The sequence below is a fragment of the Populus euphratica genome, unplaced genomic scaffold (assembly GCF_000495115.2).
Source record: "Populus euphratica unplaced genomic scaffold, PopEup_1.0 scaffold28.1, whole genome shotgun sequence".
Lineage (NCBI taxonomy): Eukaryota > Viridiplantae > Streptophyta > Magnoliopsida > Malpighiales > Salicaceae > Populus > Populus euphratica.
Genome location: NW_011499862.1, coordinates 1,782,439 through 1,799,643, shown reverse-complemented (window position 1 = coordinate 1,799,643; position 17,205 = coordinate 1,782,439). Strand labels below are relative to the sequence as shown.

The window sequence follows — 17,205 nt, the reverse complement described above, 5'->3', positions numbered from 1 at the left end:
GGTGTGGGGTTTATTTGTCTAGGTAAACTGAAATGAACAAGTTTAACCGAGTGAACTCTCAAGCTGGGCTAGGTCTTGCGTCCGTGAATTACAAGGTCAACTTGCTGGGTTTATCCTAGTTTAATAAATATCATTTACGTGTACACAGTAACAGTTTTGATGCTAACGAATCCATACACAATCCTTACCACCACCGACTCAATGGTGACGGTAGTGGGTTTAGGTAAGAAAAAAGCATGGTGATAGGAAGTGGTGGACCAACAAAGCAACAACCAGGTGACTGCTGCTGGAAGAAAACTGGGCCTCACCTGGTGTCACCAAATCTCCATCTTTTTTTTTATTTTATCAAATATCCCATGCAAAACCGCGTATCATAATTTGTGTCTGTGCATGTCATTGATCACACTCAATTCATTATATTTGTCCAACTGGCCACAGCTGCAATGAACCTTCCTACGCACTTCCTTCCTTTCAATGCACAACTCATCAGTTACCACGACTTGTACTATAAATTCCCACCAAGACATGCACAATACACATCTCCTCACTTCCAAACAACTTGCTAAACTGCATTTCATTGTATCCATGGCTTTTCTGTTTGCTTCTTCAAGTGTTCCGATGTTATTGTTCTTGGTCTCGTTTACAATCAGTTGTTTGATGGGGTCATCTCTTGGTAACTTCTACCAAAACTTTGATATTACATGGGGAGATGGCCGTGCTAAGATACTCAACAATGGTGAGCTTCTTACTCTCAATCTTGACAAAGCTTCTGGCTCAGGGTTCCAATCCAAGAACGAGTATTTATTCGGAAAGATTGATATGCATCTCAAGCTTGTCCCTGGCAACTCCGCTGGCACTGTAACTGCCTATTATGTAAGTTTTCCTGATATTAATTAATTACTGTTTTGATTAAGAAAGTTTAACATATGCTCTTAGTATTAATCTGTATTTTTATATTTTCAGTTATCATCAAAAGGGTCAACATGGGATGAGATAGACTTCGAGTTCTTGGGGAACTTGAGTGGCGATCCTTACATTCTCCATACCAATGTGTTTAGCCAAGGCAAAGGCAACAGGGAGCAACAATTTTACCTCTGGTTTGATCCAACTACTGATTTCCATACCTATTCCATCCTTTGGAACCCACAAAGAATCATGTAAGCTAGCACTGCTACTTCCCATAACTAAATCCATAGCTACCAAGCTAATTTAGTGATCAAAATTAATGATTTCTTGTAACATTTTCTTCTCTTTTGTACCAGTTTCTCTGTAGATGGCACCCCTATTAGAGAATTCAAGAACATGGAATCAAGAGGTGTTCCATTCCCAAAGAATCAGCCAATGAGAATTTACTCTAGTTTATGGAATGCAGATGACTGGGCTACAAGAGGTGGCTTGGTGAAGACTGATTGGTCACAAGCTCCTTTTACTGCCTCCTATAGGAACTTCAATGCTAAGGATGCTTGTGTCTGGTCCAATGGTGCATCTTCTTGTGGTACAAATGCCTCCGCTGCTGCAGCCTCCTCCAACACCAACGCTTGGCTTTCAGAAGAACTTGGTTCAACAAGTCAAGAGAGGCTAGAATGGGTAAAAAAAAACTACATGATATACAATTACTGCACAGACGCTAAGAGGTTTCCTCAAGGACTTCCTCCAGAATGCAGCACTTCTTAAAAGGAAGGAGATACAGTCACACAGCAGGACATAGATTATAGTACTTGAATTCTTTCATTCTTTTTTTTTTTTCCTCGTGCAAATTACAGATCAATGTATGTGTGAATGTACGGTTTTTTAATTGAAATGTTTTCCAATAATATGTGTTGAAGTAAACAAGTTGTATTATATTATCCCAAACTTTGTATTTCACATTTTTTTCTCCTATGTAGTTAGCTATGGACAATGGACAATGATCTTGTTTACTTTTACATTTTTAAAAAAATTAATTTTTTAATTTTAAATTATTTTTTGTAGTGTTTTCAAGTAATTATAATATTCTAATATTAAAAATATTTTTTTAAAAAATAATATTTTGATATAATTTTAAATAAATTTAAAAAATAATTATTACCACAACACCAAATAAACTTTATATAAATAAAATAGCCTCATGAATATCCAAAACAAAAAAACTTAACTTTCAGACCTGAAACCTTCTTAATTGAAATATCAAGCACTGTAATGGTTTTTTTGGAATTTGAAAATATAATTGTAGTTGTTTTTTTTTAAAAAAATTAGAAATGTATTAAAATAATATTTTATTTATTTTATTTTTTAAAAATTATTTTTAATATCAATACATTAAAACTATATAAAAATACTAAAAAACAAATAAATTTTTTTAAAATATTTTTAAATCATCAAAACAAAGAAACAACAACATTGTTTTTGTCCTAAAGCAAATGACTTGAGAAAATGAGGGGTTTGGTAAGAGAGAGAGAGTTGGTGTGAGCTAGGAAAATGGGCTTGGAGCAATAATTAAGTCAGCATCGAAGCTTATTTTGTGATCATATTCACTGATGGGCTGTCACAATGCAGAGCATAGTTTTCACAACATCCACCTAGCTTTAAGGGTTTGGGTTCATGAGTTGTTAAATCAAATTCCAGAACAACCTCATTTCACTGTTTTTTTTCTTAACTAAATCTATATCTATCTTGTTTTGGACATTATTTTTTTATAAAAAAATCCGAAACTACATAAACAACTTTATAATTAGCTGAATGAATGAAAGGTTCAAATTTTATTATTTTCTGGGATAAATTACACCCATAAGATCGATTTGTGTGTAAGATTGAGCTAGAGAAGAGTTGCTAGCATGCAACGAACAATATTATAGAGCAATGACAACAACATCAATGCGGTATTTCATGCCCAGTGACTAAGGCCATGCTAATCAGAATCCTCATTTGCCTGTTCCTATCAGCCAAGGGATTTGGAGTTGGCGGTGTGCTCAAACGAGCTTCACAGTTGGCTTGTGTTCTTGGTATATCATGTTCAACCTTAAGCATACCAGCATAATCTTTCCTGTTAAAATACTGCAAGCCAGTCTCGAAAGACGACTTCACCGTACCATAAGCACTCGCACATGCCATATAAGCACCCTTCGTTTCAGGGTTAGTTGTGTTCTTCACGAGAAGCACGATATAATCATAGGTGTTGCTTGCGTTTTTTATTGCCACGTCTATTGCTATTGCTGTGAGGCCAACATAGTCTGTTGCAGGGGTTTTCATGTTTTCATGGAATGCCTCGTTGCAGAAACCGTACTCCTCCATCTGGCGACACACTCTGTCGATTAAATCTTGGGTGCTTTGGGCTTCACTTAAGGTAGGGTTGGTCAAGAGGAAGATGACTAGAACGGGAAAAACAGAGGAGAAACATTGAGAAAATGCCATCTTTCTGCTTTTAAAACAAGAATACAATGATGTGATATAATAAAAGAGATTGTGATGATCATATATATAAATTCTCATGGTGGGAAATTAATATAGTGAAAAATAAGATCTAAGAGTTTCAAAAATCTTGCAAGTAAAGGAAAAAGGAAAGCATGATCAAGCCCCATATGTCAGAGAAATTATTTGGCCAACACTTGGTTAATCAAATCATAAACTATAAAATATAAATAATATCTATGGTTATAAGAAAGAAGATATTCTTACAAAGAAGGAGAGAGAAAGCGATTTTAATTCCAAATATATGGTTATGGAGATATTGAAGGCAATATTCCCTTTAATGTGTTTGTAATATTGTTATTTATGTGATGTTAGTGGATATCTATTATATTAATGTGGTTATATGTTTATATACACAACATATGAATAGCATTGCCGTTTTTTAATTCTCATGTGACTCTATGTTGAATTATTTTTCAAGATAGTGTAGATTATTTTCTTAAAATAAAAGAAACAGGACATGTCATTTCTGTTTTGAAATTAATATAATTTATTGGATGAATAAATTTATTTTATTTTTTTTTCTTGTAATTTAAAATAGTATTTAATTACTATCTCGAGATAGAAACAAAACCAATAAAAATAAGATAAGATAAGATAACACATACACACACACACACACACATATATATATATATATATATATATAAATAACATGTTTTCCTTATCTTTTACTTTAAAATGATATAAATTCACTTTAAAATTATAATATATATATATATATATATATATATATATATATATTATGTCACTATCTTTGACTCTCTCATAAAACTTTATTTTTTTATTTTTATCATCTAATTGACTGAGTAGTGGAGTTTTCGTTGATTCTTTTAGGTTCAATTAGTTTGAGGTATGTTTAAAATTAATCAGGTGAGTTAATTCGGCCTTATATTTACATTTTAGCCTCTAAATTTAAAGTTTTAATCTTTTATTATTTTGGTTTCAAACTGTTTTTAAGTGTTTTCATGTATTCGTTGTAAGTTCTGGTGTTGTTCCTATTAGTGATCCTTAGTAGTCTCCAGTTCTATATATATTTGTTTTTTGCTCTGTTTTTCCAGGTAAATGGGATAATATTTAATATGTATGTGATACAAATAGATATGTATATTTATTATATGACAACCACAACTAGTTATTTTTTTGAATATTTACATATATTGCTCTATTTTCTAAGTATTCATCAATTCTTGAATTTACATTCGCATTTAGTTGAATTAAATTCTATTCAATATGATATTCATTTGCTTTGATAAATATATGAATATCTGTTATGTCTTGATATTAGAATCTTGTCATGAACTCTATATTAGCATAAAGTAGTTAATTTATATATAAATTGTATTCTATATACCTAACTAGTAAGAAATGCATTAATATGTGACGACTAATCCTTTCATAGTGATCGGGGCTACAAACTTCATTTGTTATTAGAATCTTAGGGCTTTGTATGTTATCTAATTCTATGGTTTTGTCTTATCTCTAACATGTATTTTTTCACTAAATTAATTGACTCACTCCTTTACTTTTATATTATTTTCATGTCTTTAGATTTGATTAGCAAGTTGACTTTGTTGATCATTCTAACTTCGTTTTTTATCAGTATGCCTTTCTTTTTTCCTCGAGATTTTTATTTTAGTTTTGATTTAATATCTTAAATGCTCCACCATAACATTTTTTTATTTGAAGTAATTTGGTTAGATATATTATAATAAATATTATGGATTATGATTTGTTTGTTTTGAAGGATACATTGAAAGTTTATAAAATGCTAAATAATTTTATAAAATTTATTTTATGATATATATGTTATGAGATTTAATATAGGTGTGGTGTACTCAAGGCATTGCTCCTGTATTTCTAGTCATTAACCTAGGATTTGAGTTGTAATAGACCAAGTTTGTCTCCCAAAAAGGTTTACGATGTATTTTACAGGTCACAAAACTAACCTAGATTAAGAAACAAAATCAAAATCCCCAAACATAAAAGTAAAATAACAAGAAATCCAAAAATAAACAAGAAATTTGAGATAATCAAGGAAAAATAACAAAATTGGTCTAGAAGGTAACTTTTAAGCTTAATTTTAGGAGATCCAATAATTTGATAACCAATGAAATGGATTTTCATTATAAAAAAAATATCTTGTCATAACCCAATTTTTTTACTTCTATTTAATTTATATAAAAAGAAAAAAGAAAAAACAACAAAAAAAATATATAGTAATAAAAATGAGGAATAAATTAAAATTTTAACCAAGACAACATAAATTGAAAGTTTAAGGACTTAATTGAACTTGAAATTGTTTAATTAATGAAATCAAGGACCCAATTTTTCAATGACAGAAGTTCAGAGGCCAAGTTAAAAATATTCATTTCTAGATATAAACATCATTGTTTCTTAATCCACTATTCTCCACCTTCTTCCTCGCCCAAGAGAGACCGGTTCAGCAGGAAATTTGTAACTGCAGATCGTGGGACACGATGTAGACCAAGTCCCTAATTTGTATTTTTCTCAAGCACGTGTGAATGAACATAGCTCACTTCCAAGATCATTACCATATTCTCTGGCTTTATAAAAGCGAGAGAAAGAACAAACAAAAAAGGAGGACAAGCAGGAGGACACGCAGATGAAGACAAAGAAAAAAAGAGAAGACCGAAAGAAAAATAAATGAGAAAAATGGATAAAAAAATACACAGAGAAGAGAGAGAGAGGCAAAGGGGTGACATATAGACGAGGATTAGCCCTACCATTGTCTTCGTCCCCGTGAAAAAAGAACAGCTTAGAACCAAAGACGATTGACAACTGGCATAACCATTGTCTACATTCCTTCATCTCAAGAATAGGAGCAACAAAATATAAAATCAGAAGCAAAGTAGATGAAAATCCAGAGAACAACACCAATGAACAAAAACGCAGAGATGAGAACCAATATTGACCATCATCTTCATAATCTCCAGCAACCAATAACGAGTGAATAGGGGTGCAAGAGACAAACAAAGGGGAGAGCATGAACAAAACCAAAAAAAAAAAAACAAAAGGGGCAAGTAGAAGGATAGATAGAGATTATACAAAGAGATAAAGAGAAAACAAGGAAACTAGAATAAAAAAGGAGAAACCAGAGAATACGAACAAAGGAAACAGAGCCATAAAAAAGAACAATCAGAGAGAAAACAGACGAAAAGAGAAATAGGGAGAGCATCATCCAATATACCATCATCTTCGACTTCGTTCCCAGCTACACAGGTAAGCTTTTGTTTTCCCTGCCTTTAGAAATATAATTGTCTTGTCACTACGCAAAGCATGCGTGAATAATTCATGCATGCATGCACAATGACTAGCTGAGTCACTGGTTTGAACCAGTGACCAGGCTAGGTCCGGCCTTTATTTTAGTTCTTATATATATATATATATATATATATATAGTCAAACAAGCCTTTTTTATATATGAAAAAAAATCCAAAAATATTTTAGGTCCTCGTGAATTTATTTGTAGGTTCTTTGTATTTTTTAGGTATTTCGCTGTATAATTAATTTGTGAATTTTTTACTGTGAAATGCAAATCTAGTTTTTTTTAAGGCAAAAAATAAAAATATAAAATATAAAAATTATATGCATACATTAAACATAAATTTATTTTATTGGTTTATTCATTGACGCTAGAGTCAAGAATAAAAATACTGATTTAAATTTATTTTATTTTTTTAGCTATATAATATTTACCAATGCTAGAGTTGGAAGTATATGTAGTTGAATATTCATTGATGTCAAAGTTAAGAATATTACAAGCAAACTATCATAGCATAATCCGACAAACTTTTAGTAATTTAAAACAAAATCATCAATGCAATTTGTCATAAATAGGATGTTTAGGGGGTGATAATATCTTTCTTTTTATATAATGAATCTCATATAATATAATTTTTGTTGACCAGTTAGAGTTCCTAATAACTATAATACTAGATGGCGACTCCTTAAACAAGATTATTTCCCATCAAAAAATAAAATGCCAAAAATATATTTTTTCTATGAAAAAAAATTCTAGATTGTCGTGATATTAGGTGCGATAAAGCTAAATAATTTCTTGTAACGATTTGATCTTTATCCAACAATAAAATCTCATATTATTATCATTTTAAATCATTATTCTAGTTAACTCGATCAGAACTTTTATTGGGCCTAGATTTCTGTTTTCATCAAAGCATATATTCTAGTTCATTAATATAATTTATTTAAAGAAGATACTCCATAGAACTCTCAAATTTCTGCAAAGCCGACTACATTGTTATCGCTTTGTAATTCTCTGCATGTGTTATAGTGGTGAAGGCAGTGCAAGTTATCCCGCCACTTATCCATGATACCTTCGACACCCTAGTTTCTGCAAACAAATTCATCACGGTCATTCTTTGTCATAATCTTCAACACCCTAGTTTCTGCAAACAAATTCATCATGGTCATTCTTTGTCATAATCACTTCATTAGAACTGGATTATCTAACTTCTAACTATTCTATAATTCCTTAATGTGAAAAAATTCCATTATCAAATCCATTTTACATGTTTGCATTGCTTTAAAAAGAAAAAAGAATGCATCAGTATTATGCTGACAGAAATTCACGACAGGTAAAGGGACTCATTGAGCTTTCCATTTCCAGATATGTCAAGCATTTCCTTCATCATTTTCTTTTGTATTCTAGACAAGTTCAAATACCTTTTTGGAAATTTAAATAATCATCCCATTGTTGTACTGGCAATAATGGGCATGCAAATTTGTGCAATAACTGAAGAAATCACTTGACTTTGATTAAGCCCGTAAGCAATCATAGGACACCAAGAGGAAAATTAAAACTCTATGGTGTTCTATGTTTGATATTTTTTTCATTAAGAAAATATTAATGCAGACAAGAAAAATATTTAGTTTTCAGAATCTTTATTCCCCAATAAGAATGTACAGCTAGGCAGGCAGCCTGCCATATTAATTATTTAGAAATCAGGCAACAAATAATTCGGTTTAGCTCATTAGTTAAAACAATTTTATATACTGCTTTCACGTAATTAATTGCAGGGATACGGAAATCTGGACGAATGTTGATTGATGAACATCTGCAGAAGACAGTGTTTCCTTGTTATCGGCAAATTTCATAGAAATAACAGTAGGCTTTTCAGGAACCATGCAGTTCATAAACATAGATCCCGTTACACTTGTAGCAATTAGCACTTAATGGCCTATGATGTTGCAGAAGGCTAATTCCATTGCTGAGTTTTATCAGCAGCAGATTTAATTTTATCTGCAACAAACTAGTTAGTTGCTAATAGGCTCCTTTTTTAATAATGGAGCATGTATACACCGAAAAACATGTTCTTATATTACTAGACGAGGGATAAAAGCTCCCCACAGATAAATAATGTTCGTCAAGCAAGCAAACTATGGACTAATAATTACTACTAATAGCGAGCTCCACACAATCCATAAGCTTTAAGCAGCGGGGGGGGCGGTGAAGTGGAGATCAACACCTGCCTCATATAGAGCCTCCAAGATTGGTTGCAGTTCAGATCCAGAGGAAGCAACCACGGTGTTCTTGTGATCCAAGGACTCGTCATTGTAAATGTCCCACCATTTCTGGACCAGCATCTTGATGTCTTCCCTGTCCATGTTTTCTTCTTTTCCTGTGTACCGCCACGGTTTAGACCCCTGCATACAAATATATGTGTAACGCCATTAGAATATACACCAGGACATGATTAAAGTAAGAATTAAATAAAATTATTATATAATTAAGAGCAGGATAAATACTTACAGCAGCACAATAATGGACAACTTTCACTTTGTCAAGGTTAATGTTCTCGGGATGGCGCCATAACAGGGCCAGTTCAAGGTTGTAAGCCGAAGGAATTGGCTTGTAAACATCCCTGAAAAACATGTTCAAGAAGTCCTGCCAGGAAAAAAAAAATAAATAAATAAATAATCAAATTTTCCTGCCAAGAAGTTCTTAACAAGATAACAAAGTAGAGATGAAATTTACCTGCTCAGCAAAGAGGGTGGGAGGGGTGATTTTGAGGGCCTCCAAGAGATCATGATATGTGGACAGATTGGGCTCATAAACAAACATGCCAGCATTGAAGTAGAGAGGGGGCTTAGGACCCATCTCGGCAGGCCACTGGACCTTATCAGGACACTGTTGGCAGTAAACAATCTTGTTCTGGGGGCTGTTGCTCCATGTTTTCTCACAGAAGCAGTCCATCACAGCATAGAAGAAACCATCAGGCATGTCAAACAGGTGGTCTATGCTGTCAAATACTTTGATGTCCCCGTCCAGATATATCATCTTGCTATACTCCACAAACTGTAATCAAAGACGAAAAGTTTATGAGCTACACATACATGAAGACTAAAACTAAGCAAATTCCTTGCACTAATCCTCAGTTTTTCATCAAAAGAAATACAAAGCACATCTAAGACATGCATACAGACCTCCCAGATACGAAGCTTGGAGTAGTTGATGACATAGTAAGCCATAGCAAACTGAGTCTGGTTCTCCGGTGGATGAACAGGCTCAATCTCCCTCACTATGCACCCTTGAGAAACAAGAATCCTGCGATGCTCCTCGGGAACATCAGGCAAGATAGCCACCACAAGTGGATACCTACTTTCGGCCTTCCTTAGCCCCTTGGCTAACCCCACAACACCCTTCCAGTAGTCTCCATCACCAGCCAAAAACGTAACATAAGCACAACTTGATATGCTAGCTTGCTTCACAAGAGTGGTGGCGTTGTTAGCGAGAGTAGTAGTGATATCAGGAGCCATGGTATCAAATTTATCAAGAAAATGAGATGAACTACAAAAGGGTCTTCGAAACGAATCGTTTGATTACTAAGAGAAAAGAGCGAAGATTTAAGGCTGTAGAAAACTATATTGCTTATAAATCTTTGAAAGTTTTGGATATGAGTGAAGTTGTTCTGCTGGGAGTGCTGGAATATATAGGGAAATTCGAGCGTGCATTTAGTCTGAAAGGAAGGTGAAAGATACAGTATGAGTCTGTTTTAAAAGCGCTTTTGAAAGGTAGGTAAATTAATAAAATGAATATATAATTATTAATAATCTTTATGGGGTTGGAGAAGCATATAGTATAAAATTTAAGAGAGTCCACGTTAATTTGGTGAGTCCATTTCTTGCTTTTAGATAAGATATTGAATTTATTTTTATTTGTTTCAATATTGAATCTTTCTTTATATCTTAATTAAAAAAACATGGCGAATCATTTGTGTCCATTTGTAAACTATCCGAGGTTTAGGATAAAATCCCGAAGATACGAACGAGAGAATCAAGGAATTTGTCGGTGCAAGATAAGCCCATTAAATATTATTTCCTTTTTCTTCATTAACCAAAATATTCATTTTATTGCACGAGATTTTGCTGAGATTTTTTCCCAATCTTGAGGTTAATATTTGCCTCAAAGGGAGCAGCTATCAAAGAAAAAGAAATCGAGAAGAATATATATATATATATATATATATATATATATGAGAGTTAAATAAGGAGAGATTAACTCCTTAAATGAAGAATATAATGAGATGGTAATAACACGAAATTAAATAACTATTAATCTCTTTCCATTGATTAAGATTGTTTCGATCTCTTAAAATCATAGCTATAAGTCTCAATCCAGTCATTTTAAATTTTGAATTTCAAAAAATAACATGATTTTAGTAAAAATAGTTGAATTATTTTACTATCTCGGATAGAATCTCACTCCTTAAACAGAAAAATACCCTTCCATCTTGTTTTTATTACCTTATTATATGAGACAATATATATATATATATATATATACAACCAAGAATATGGCAGGTGGTGAATGGAGGAGGGGGTCTGGTAGGACCCACAAACTCCACGTGGCAGGCACGAACGCCCCTATCTTTATGGGTAGTTAATGGGGACCTACTTTCTAGTTATGTTAGTTGGTCGAAATGTGGGACCCTGAGTTTGGAGTTTGGATAATATTTCTTGACTTTATTTGGTAGCAATATTAAGTTTCGATCTTGAATCAAGGAAGCCATGGACTTGATCACTGCTGGTCAAGGTTCTTGGAATATACCATTATGCTAGTGGTAGTGCTTTGTATTGTGCGAAAGATTCCGCCATCAAAAGAATCTATTTTGTATCAAATAATTTCATATAATAATAAATATTTAAATTGTGTTTTTATTTAATTTAAAAATATCTAGAATAACATATGTGAGCTTGGAAAAAAAATTCTTTTAGTTGGTTTCAGGTTTTTAGATTTATTTTTTTTGTTTTATGAGGCTAAAATTTAATTTGACAATAATTTTAAAATATTTTATATAAAAAAATATAGATACACACACACTAAGAGCTCCTCCTTTTACCATATCACAAATATTGTTTACTATTTCACGTAGCATGAGAATTAGATTAATGATTTTTTAAAAAAAATAATTTGATCTATGAATTTTTATTTTATACAATTTAAATATTTTTAGATCAAATTAGTATTCAATTATATTTTTTTTTTCTATGAGTGAAGGTTGGATTGAAAGATCAAAGATTAAAATGAAAAACTTAAATAAAATAGAGATGGATTGAAATTTAATTAAAACATTCATTTTAATTTCTTATCTTTTTAAGTTATTAGGTGATCATTTTTTTAATATTAGAAAGTTATATTTTAATTTTACATCATATATTTTAATTTTTTATTCTTTTTATGAAAAATTCTGATACAAAAATAAAAAATTATTGTAAGCAATAATTTCTGCAATCAAAACAATCTATTTTATATTAAATGATTTTATATGATGATGAAAATTTAAATTGTGTTTTTATTTAATTTGAAAATACCTAGAAAAATATATATGAGTTTGGAAAGATTTTTTTTAGTTAATTTCATATTTTTAGAATTTTTTTATGTGTTTTATGAGACTAAAATTTAATTTTAAAATATTTTACATCAAAAGTACATCCCAATAATTTTTTAGATGATAAAAAACAAGAATCCCTTTGTTTTTCCCCCATCAAATAGTGAGTCTTAGAATTTTTTTTATGTGTTTTATAAGGCTAAAATTTAATTTTAAAATATTTTACATAAAAGTACATCCAAATAATTTTTGAGATGGAAAAAAACAAGAATCCTTTGTTTTTCCCCCATCAAATAGTGAGAAGATATTAGCCACACAGCTATAAGCCTATAAACACCACACGGAAGCCCACCGCGGCTAAAGACAGCAATCCAGGATTCTACACTTGGCATATTCCTATAAGCGTGTGGTTTCCAACCAAGAGCATACCTGGAAGTGAATGCAGGAAGGACCCACAAACTCCACGTGGCAGTAAAACACGCCTATCTTCATCGGGAGCAGATGGGGGCCTTTTATTTATTATGACGAACTTTCTGGTTATGTTAGTTGGTGAAATGTGGGACATCAGGATAACCGACCTCCAGTTTCGATAATATTTGTTTACGTTTTATTTGGGAGCACCATTAATTCTCGATCTTCAATCAAGAAAATCACGGGCTTGATTTCCGCTAATTAAGATTGTCGGTTTGACTAGATTTGAGTTATTGGAATATACCATTATATTTTTTTTTAGGGTTTTCTTAATTTGAGATTATATCTATTATTATTTTTTAAAATTTATTTTTAATATAAACGCATTAAAATAATTTAAAAATAAATAAATGTATGGCGACTCTTTCTTTTGAATGCAAGGAAGGCTCCAGGATTTATAGTACAAAGACTTTTCAACGAAAGCTAAAGTTAAAATAACAAAATGTAGACCTCTTGTCCAATTCAATTAGTCGTCATCCCTGCCAAAATTTAAAAAAGAAAATCAAGTAAAAACCTAATCTTAAGTTTTGAACTCAGTGGCTGAGAACAGATGAAGTCGTTGATAAAAATAAAAGAAAAGGAAGAAAAACAGGTCCTGATTTTAATCGGCAAGCCAATTATATGTCTTGGAGATCGATTTAGTGGTTGATCCATCCACTGTCCCAGAGTCTAGAGGAAAGGGCAAAAGTCAATTATCCTACATTTGCTTGCTTGCTCGCTCATGCAAGTCTTTGTTCGAGGCTGTTGCATCTCTAGGTGGTTTGGACCTCGAAACGTATTCTTCTCAGGATTTTCAGAGAGCATCCATGCAACAGCACTCATGCACACCTTCAAGCATGTTTCCGAGGGGATCAGCTGCTGCTTGATTCGGATATTTTAAGACACTAAGGCACCGATTCTTTCATGAAAAGTTGGATTTCAGAAAATTATTTTTAAACTTTTATGTATTCCAGTACAGGCCATTTCACAGGCCCGAACACCATCTTCAAATCAGAAGATTCACCATTCACAAGGTCCTATCTCTTAAGACTAGAATGAAATGAAGAATTCAGGGTTGGAGATGGAATGATATGAAAGGAAAATGGCAGAAGTTAAAGAGCAAGTCCCATTGCTTCTTCAATACAACATAAGAAAAGATAAAGAAATGTGTATACAAAGAAGATACTTGTTCATATTATTTACTAAAGGATGGATACAAGGTCCTCGTAAACTTCCTAGAAAATTCAAAAGAGCAATATCCGAACCCAGTGAATAATACAGGGGATGTTAACCACCAAAAAGAGCTGAAAGAAAAGTTTGTTTTTCCTCTACAGTTGGACTAATTGAAACTAGTAGCTCCACAATTTACAAAGCACTAAGCGGCGGATGGGGCGGGAACATAGTGGGCAAAACCAGCCTCAGAGAGAGCCGCCAAGAATGGATGCAGTGCAGCTCCAGAAGAAGCAGCAGCAGCAACAGTATTCTTGTAGTCCAATGATTCGTCGTGGTAAATGTCCCACCATTTGTTGACCAGCATCTTGATGTCTTCTCTGTCCATGTTCTCTTCTTTTCCTGTGAACCTCCATGGCTTAGACCCCTGTAAACCAATGCACAACATTATTAGAATTGCAGAACTTAAATGTCCAGAAGGACAAGATTATTGTTAAATATGTAAAAATGGTTTTATATGAGCTTGGCGAATACTCACAGCAGCGCAATAGTGGACAACTTTCACTTTGTCAAGGTTAATGTTCTCGGGATGGCGCCATAACATGGCCAGTACAAGGTTGTAATCCGAAGGAATTGGCTTGTAAACATCCCTGAAAAACATGTTCAAGAAGTCCTGCCAAGAATGAATAAATAAATTAAACATCAAAGTTTCCAGCTAAGAAGTCCTTGACAAGATAACAAAGCAAAGATGATATTTACTTGCTCAGCAAAGAGGGTGGGGGAGGTCACTTTGACGGTCTCCAACAGATCATGATAAGTGGACAAGTTGGGCTCATAAACAAACATGCCAGCATTGAAATAGAGAGGGGGCTTAGGACCCATCTCAGCAGGCCAATGGACCTTATCAGGACACTGTTGGCAGTAACCAATCTTGTACTGAGGGCTGTTGCTCCATGTTTTCTCACAGAAACAGTCCATCACAGCGTAGAAGTAACCATCAGGCATGTCAAACAGGTGGTCTATGTTGTCAAATACTTGGATGTCCCCGTCCAGATATATCATCTTGCTATACTCCACAAACTGTAATCAAAGACGAAAAGGTTATGAGCTATATATATATGAAGACTAAAAATAAGCAAAAGAGAAATTGACAGTGATCCTCAGTTTTTTCATCAAGAGAAACACAAAGTACAACTAGCAAGTAAGTCTAAGACATGCATACAGACCTCCCAGATGCGAAGTTTGGAGTAGTTGATGACATAATAAGGCATAGCAAACCGAGTCTGGTTCTCCGGTGGATGAACAGGCTCAATCTCCCTCACTATACACCCTTGAGAGACAAGTATCATCCGATGCTCCTCGGGAACATCAGGCAAGATAGCCACCACTAAAGGATACTTGCTCTTGGCCTTCCTCAACCCCTTGGCTAACCCCACAACACCCTTCCAATAGTCTCCATCACCAGCCAAAAAGGTAACATATGCACAGCTCGACAAGCTAGCTTGCTTGACTAGAGAGTTGGTGCTGTTAGCAAGGGTAGTTGTAATACGAGGAGCCATGGTATCAAAGGTATCAAAGAATGAGTCTTTTGGTTAGAGAAATCAAAAGGGTTTTGAAACAAATTTGTTTGCTAAGAGAAAAAAGAGTGAGAATTTAAGGTTGCAGAGAAGTATGCTGCTTTGCTCTTCGAAGGTTTTGGTTATGAGTGAAGTTGTATGGACGGGGAGGTGGTGAATATATAGGGATCGAAGGCCATGTTAAATTTTAAATATCTTAAGGTAAGTGATGGACATGGTTGCTCTAAATATCTCAAGGCAAGTCACAGATATAATTGTAATTGAATAAATTGATTATACTATAAAATATAGGAGAGCCCACATTGACAAGTACATCTCTTGCCTTTCAATAAGATAATGAATTTTTATTTATTAAAAAAATAGATAATTACCTCATGGCTGTAAGAAATTATACTATATACTTCGCAGAAAAAGTACTTTATGTGTTTGTTTAAGAGGTGGAGGTTGAGTTTTGGACGTGGAATTCATTAAAAATATTAAAAAATAAAAATAATAATTTTTATAATTAAATTTTATATATAATTAAATTATACCCCACCACACAAAAGCTAAAACAAATATAATGACATATCATTTGTATCCACTTGTGGTTGCGAACACAGGGGATAATTTTGCTTGCGTTACTTAAAAATCTCGAACATGTAGGAGGAAATTAATGGAGATTCCAAATCACACGGTTCTGAGAGAATCATGGAAGAAAAAGGAGATATTATTAGCTCATCAAAGAATATCTCCTCTTTCTTCTAAATCCATGACTACCCTTTGTTCTTCTTTTAATTACTCTTACTTGCGGGTGATTTTGTTGCAGTTTTGTCCCAATCGTGAGGGTATTTGCGTAAACAACAACAAGCAAGTAGGATAATAAGCTATTTGAAGAATAAGTGATACCTTGTGTTCCTAAATTATTCTTTAATGTCGTGTTATTTTTATTGACTAGATTTCTTTTTGTAATTTTCTCCTATTATTGAGGGTAATTTAGTCAGGATGCTAAAGAAATATGATTATAATAATTAATGACCAATTAACCAAAAAAAATCCTAACACGACCAATAACAACAGATAAACATCACTTAAACCATTAGTTTCTTAAGATAGTATCATGTATTATATAATTATATATTTGTAAAGAGTATTTGTTATAACTGTAGTTGTTATTTTTTAAAGTATTTTTTATAAAAATATTAAATAATTTTAATTTTAATTTTAAAAATTTATTTTTAACATAAATATATTAAAATAATTTAAAAACATAAAAATACTTAATTTATAAAATAATATCAAATTTTATTAAAATTGCGGTGCCACGCAAAATCAAACACCCTTAGAACCAAACACGAAAGCCCACAAGGTTTGGCCACAATCCACGTGTCACCCTTGACGCCTTTCATCTTTTTATTATTGGAATATACCTACTAGTGAACTGAGTAGGTCAAGCAGGTCCCACAAAATGTTCCCGATAGAAACCTGATTGACAAGTGGAAGGCAGAGGCACGCCTGTCTTTAAACAGGTGTGGGGAGGCATGGGGTTCCACAAATTTTGGAAATGGTTTCAAAAATATTTTTTAAAACAATAAGCAAGATAAACCCAGTAATTTTTATTATTATTAAGTCAATATTATTTGAAGAATAAGTTATTCCTTACTCTCCTAAGTTATCTTTGATGTTGTATTATTTTTATTAACAATATT

The 17,205-nt window shown here is 32.9% G+C and overlaps 4 protein-coding genes across 4 annotated transcripts; 1 reads left to right on the top strand and 3 right to left on the bottom strand.

The window, feature by feature from the left end:
- Positions 1–503: 503 nt before the first annotated feature.
- LOC105125190 (probable xyloglucan endotransglucosylase/hydrolase protein 23) lies at positions 504–1,836 on the top strand. Its single transcript, XM_011025531.1, has 3 exons — positions 504–873; positions 964–1,157; positions 1,263–1,836. The coding sequence occupies exons 1-3, from the start codon at positions 526–528 to the stop codon at positions 1,672–1,674; spliced, it is 954 nt and encodes a 317-aa protein (XP_011023833.1). The 5' UTR covers positions 504–525; the 3' UTR covers positions 1,675–1,836.
- Positions 1,837–2,850: 1,014 nt separating this feature from the next.
- On the bottom strand, positions 2,851–3,390 carry LOC105125254 (uncharacterized). Its single transcript, XM_011025620.1, has one exon. The coding sequence runs from the start codon at positions 3,388–3,390 to the stop codon at positions 2,851–2,853; it is 540 nt and encodes a 179-aa protein (XP_011023922.1).
- A 5,218-nt stretch (positions 3,391–8,608) lies between these two features.
- On the bottom strand, positions 8,609–10,411 carry LOC105125188 (galactinol synthase 2-like). The gene is made up of 4 exons (XM_011025526.1): positions 9,916–10,411; positions 9,467–9,787; positions 9,242–9,376; positions 8,609–9,135 (listed from the first exon to the last, which is right to left on the bottom strand). The coding sequence occupies exons 1-4, from the start codon at positions 10,246–10,248 to the stop codon at positions 8,920–8,922; spliced, it is 1,005 nt and encodes a 334-aa protein (XP_011023828.1). The 5' UTR covers positions 10,249–10,411; the 3' UTR covers positions 8,609–8,919.
- Positions 10,412–13,938: 3,527 nt separating this feature from the next.
- On the bottom strand, positions 13,939–15,674 carry LOC105125187 (galactinol synthase 2-like). The gene is made up of 4 exons (XM_011025524.1): positions 15,167–15,674; positions 14,700–15,020; positions 14,479–14,613; positions 13,939–14,367 (listed from the first exon to the last, which is right to left on the bottom strand). The coding sequence occupies exons 1-4, from the start codon at positions 15,497–15,499 to the stop codon at positions 14,146–14,148; spliced, it is 1,011 nt and encodes a 336-aa protein (XP_011023826.1). The 5' UTR covers positions 15,500–15,674; the 3' UTR covers positions 13,939–14,145.
- Positions 15,675–17,205: the final 1,531 nt, after the last annotated feature.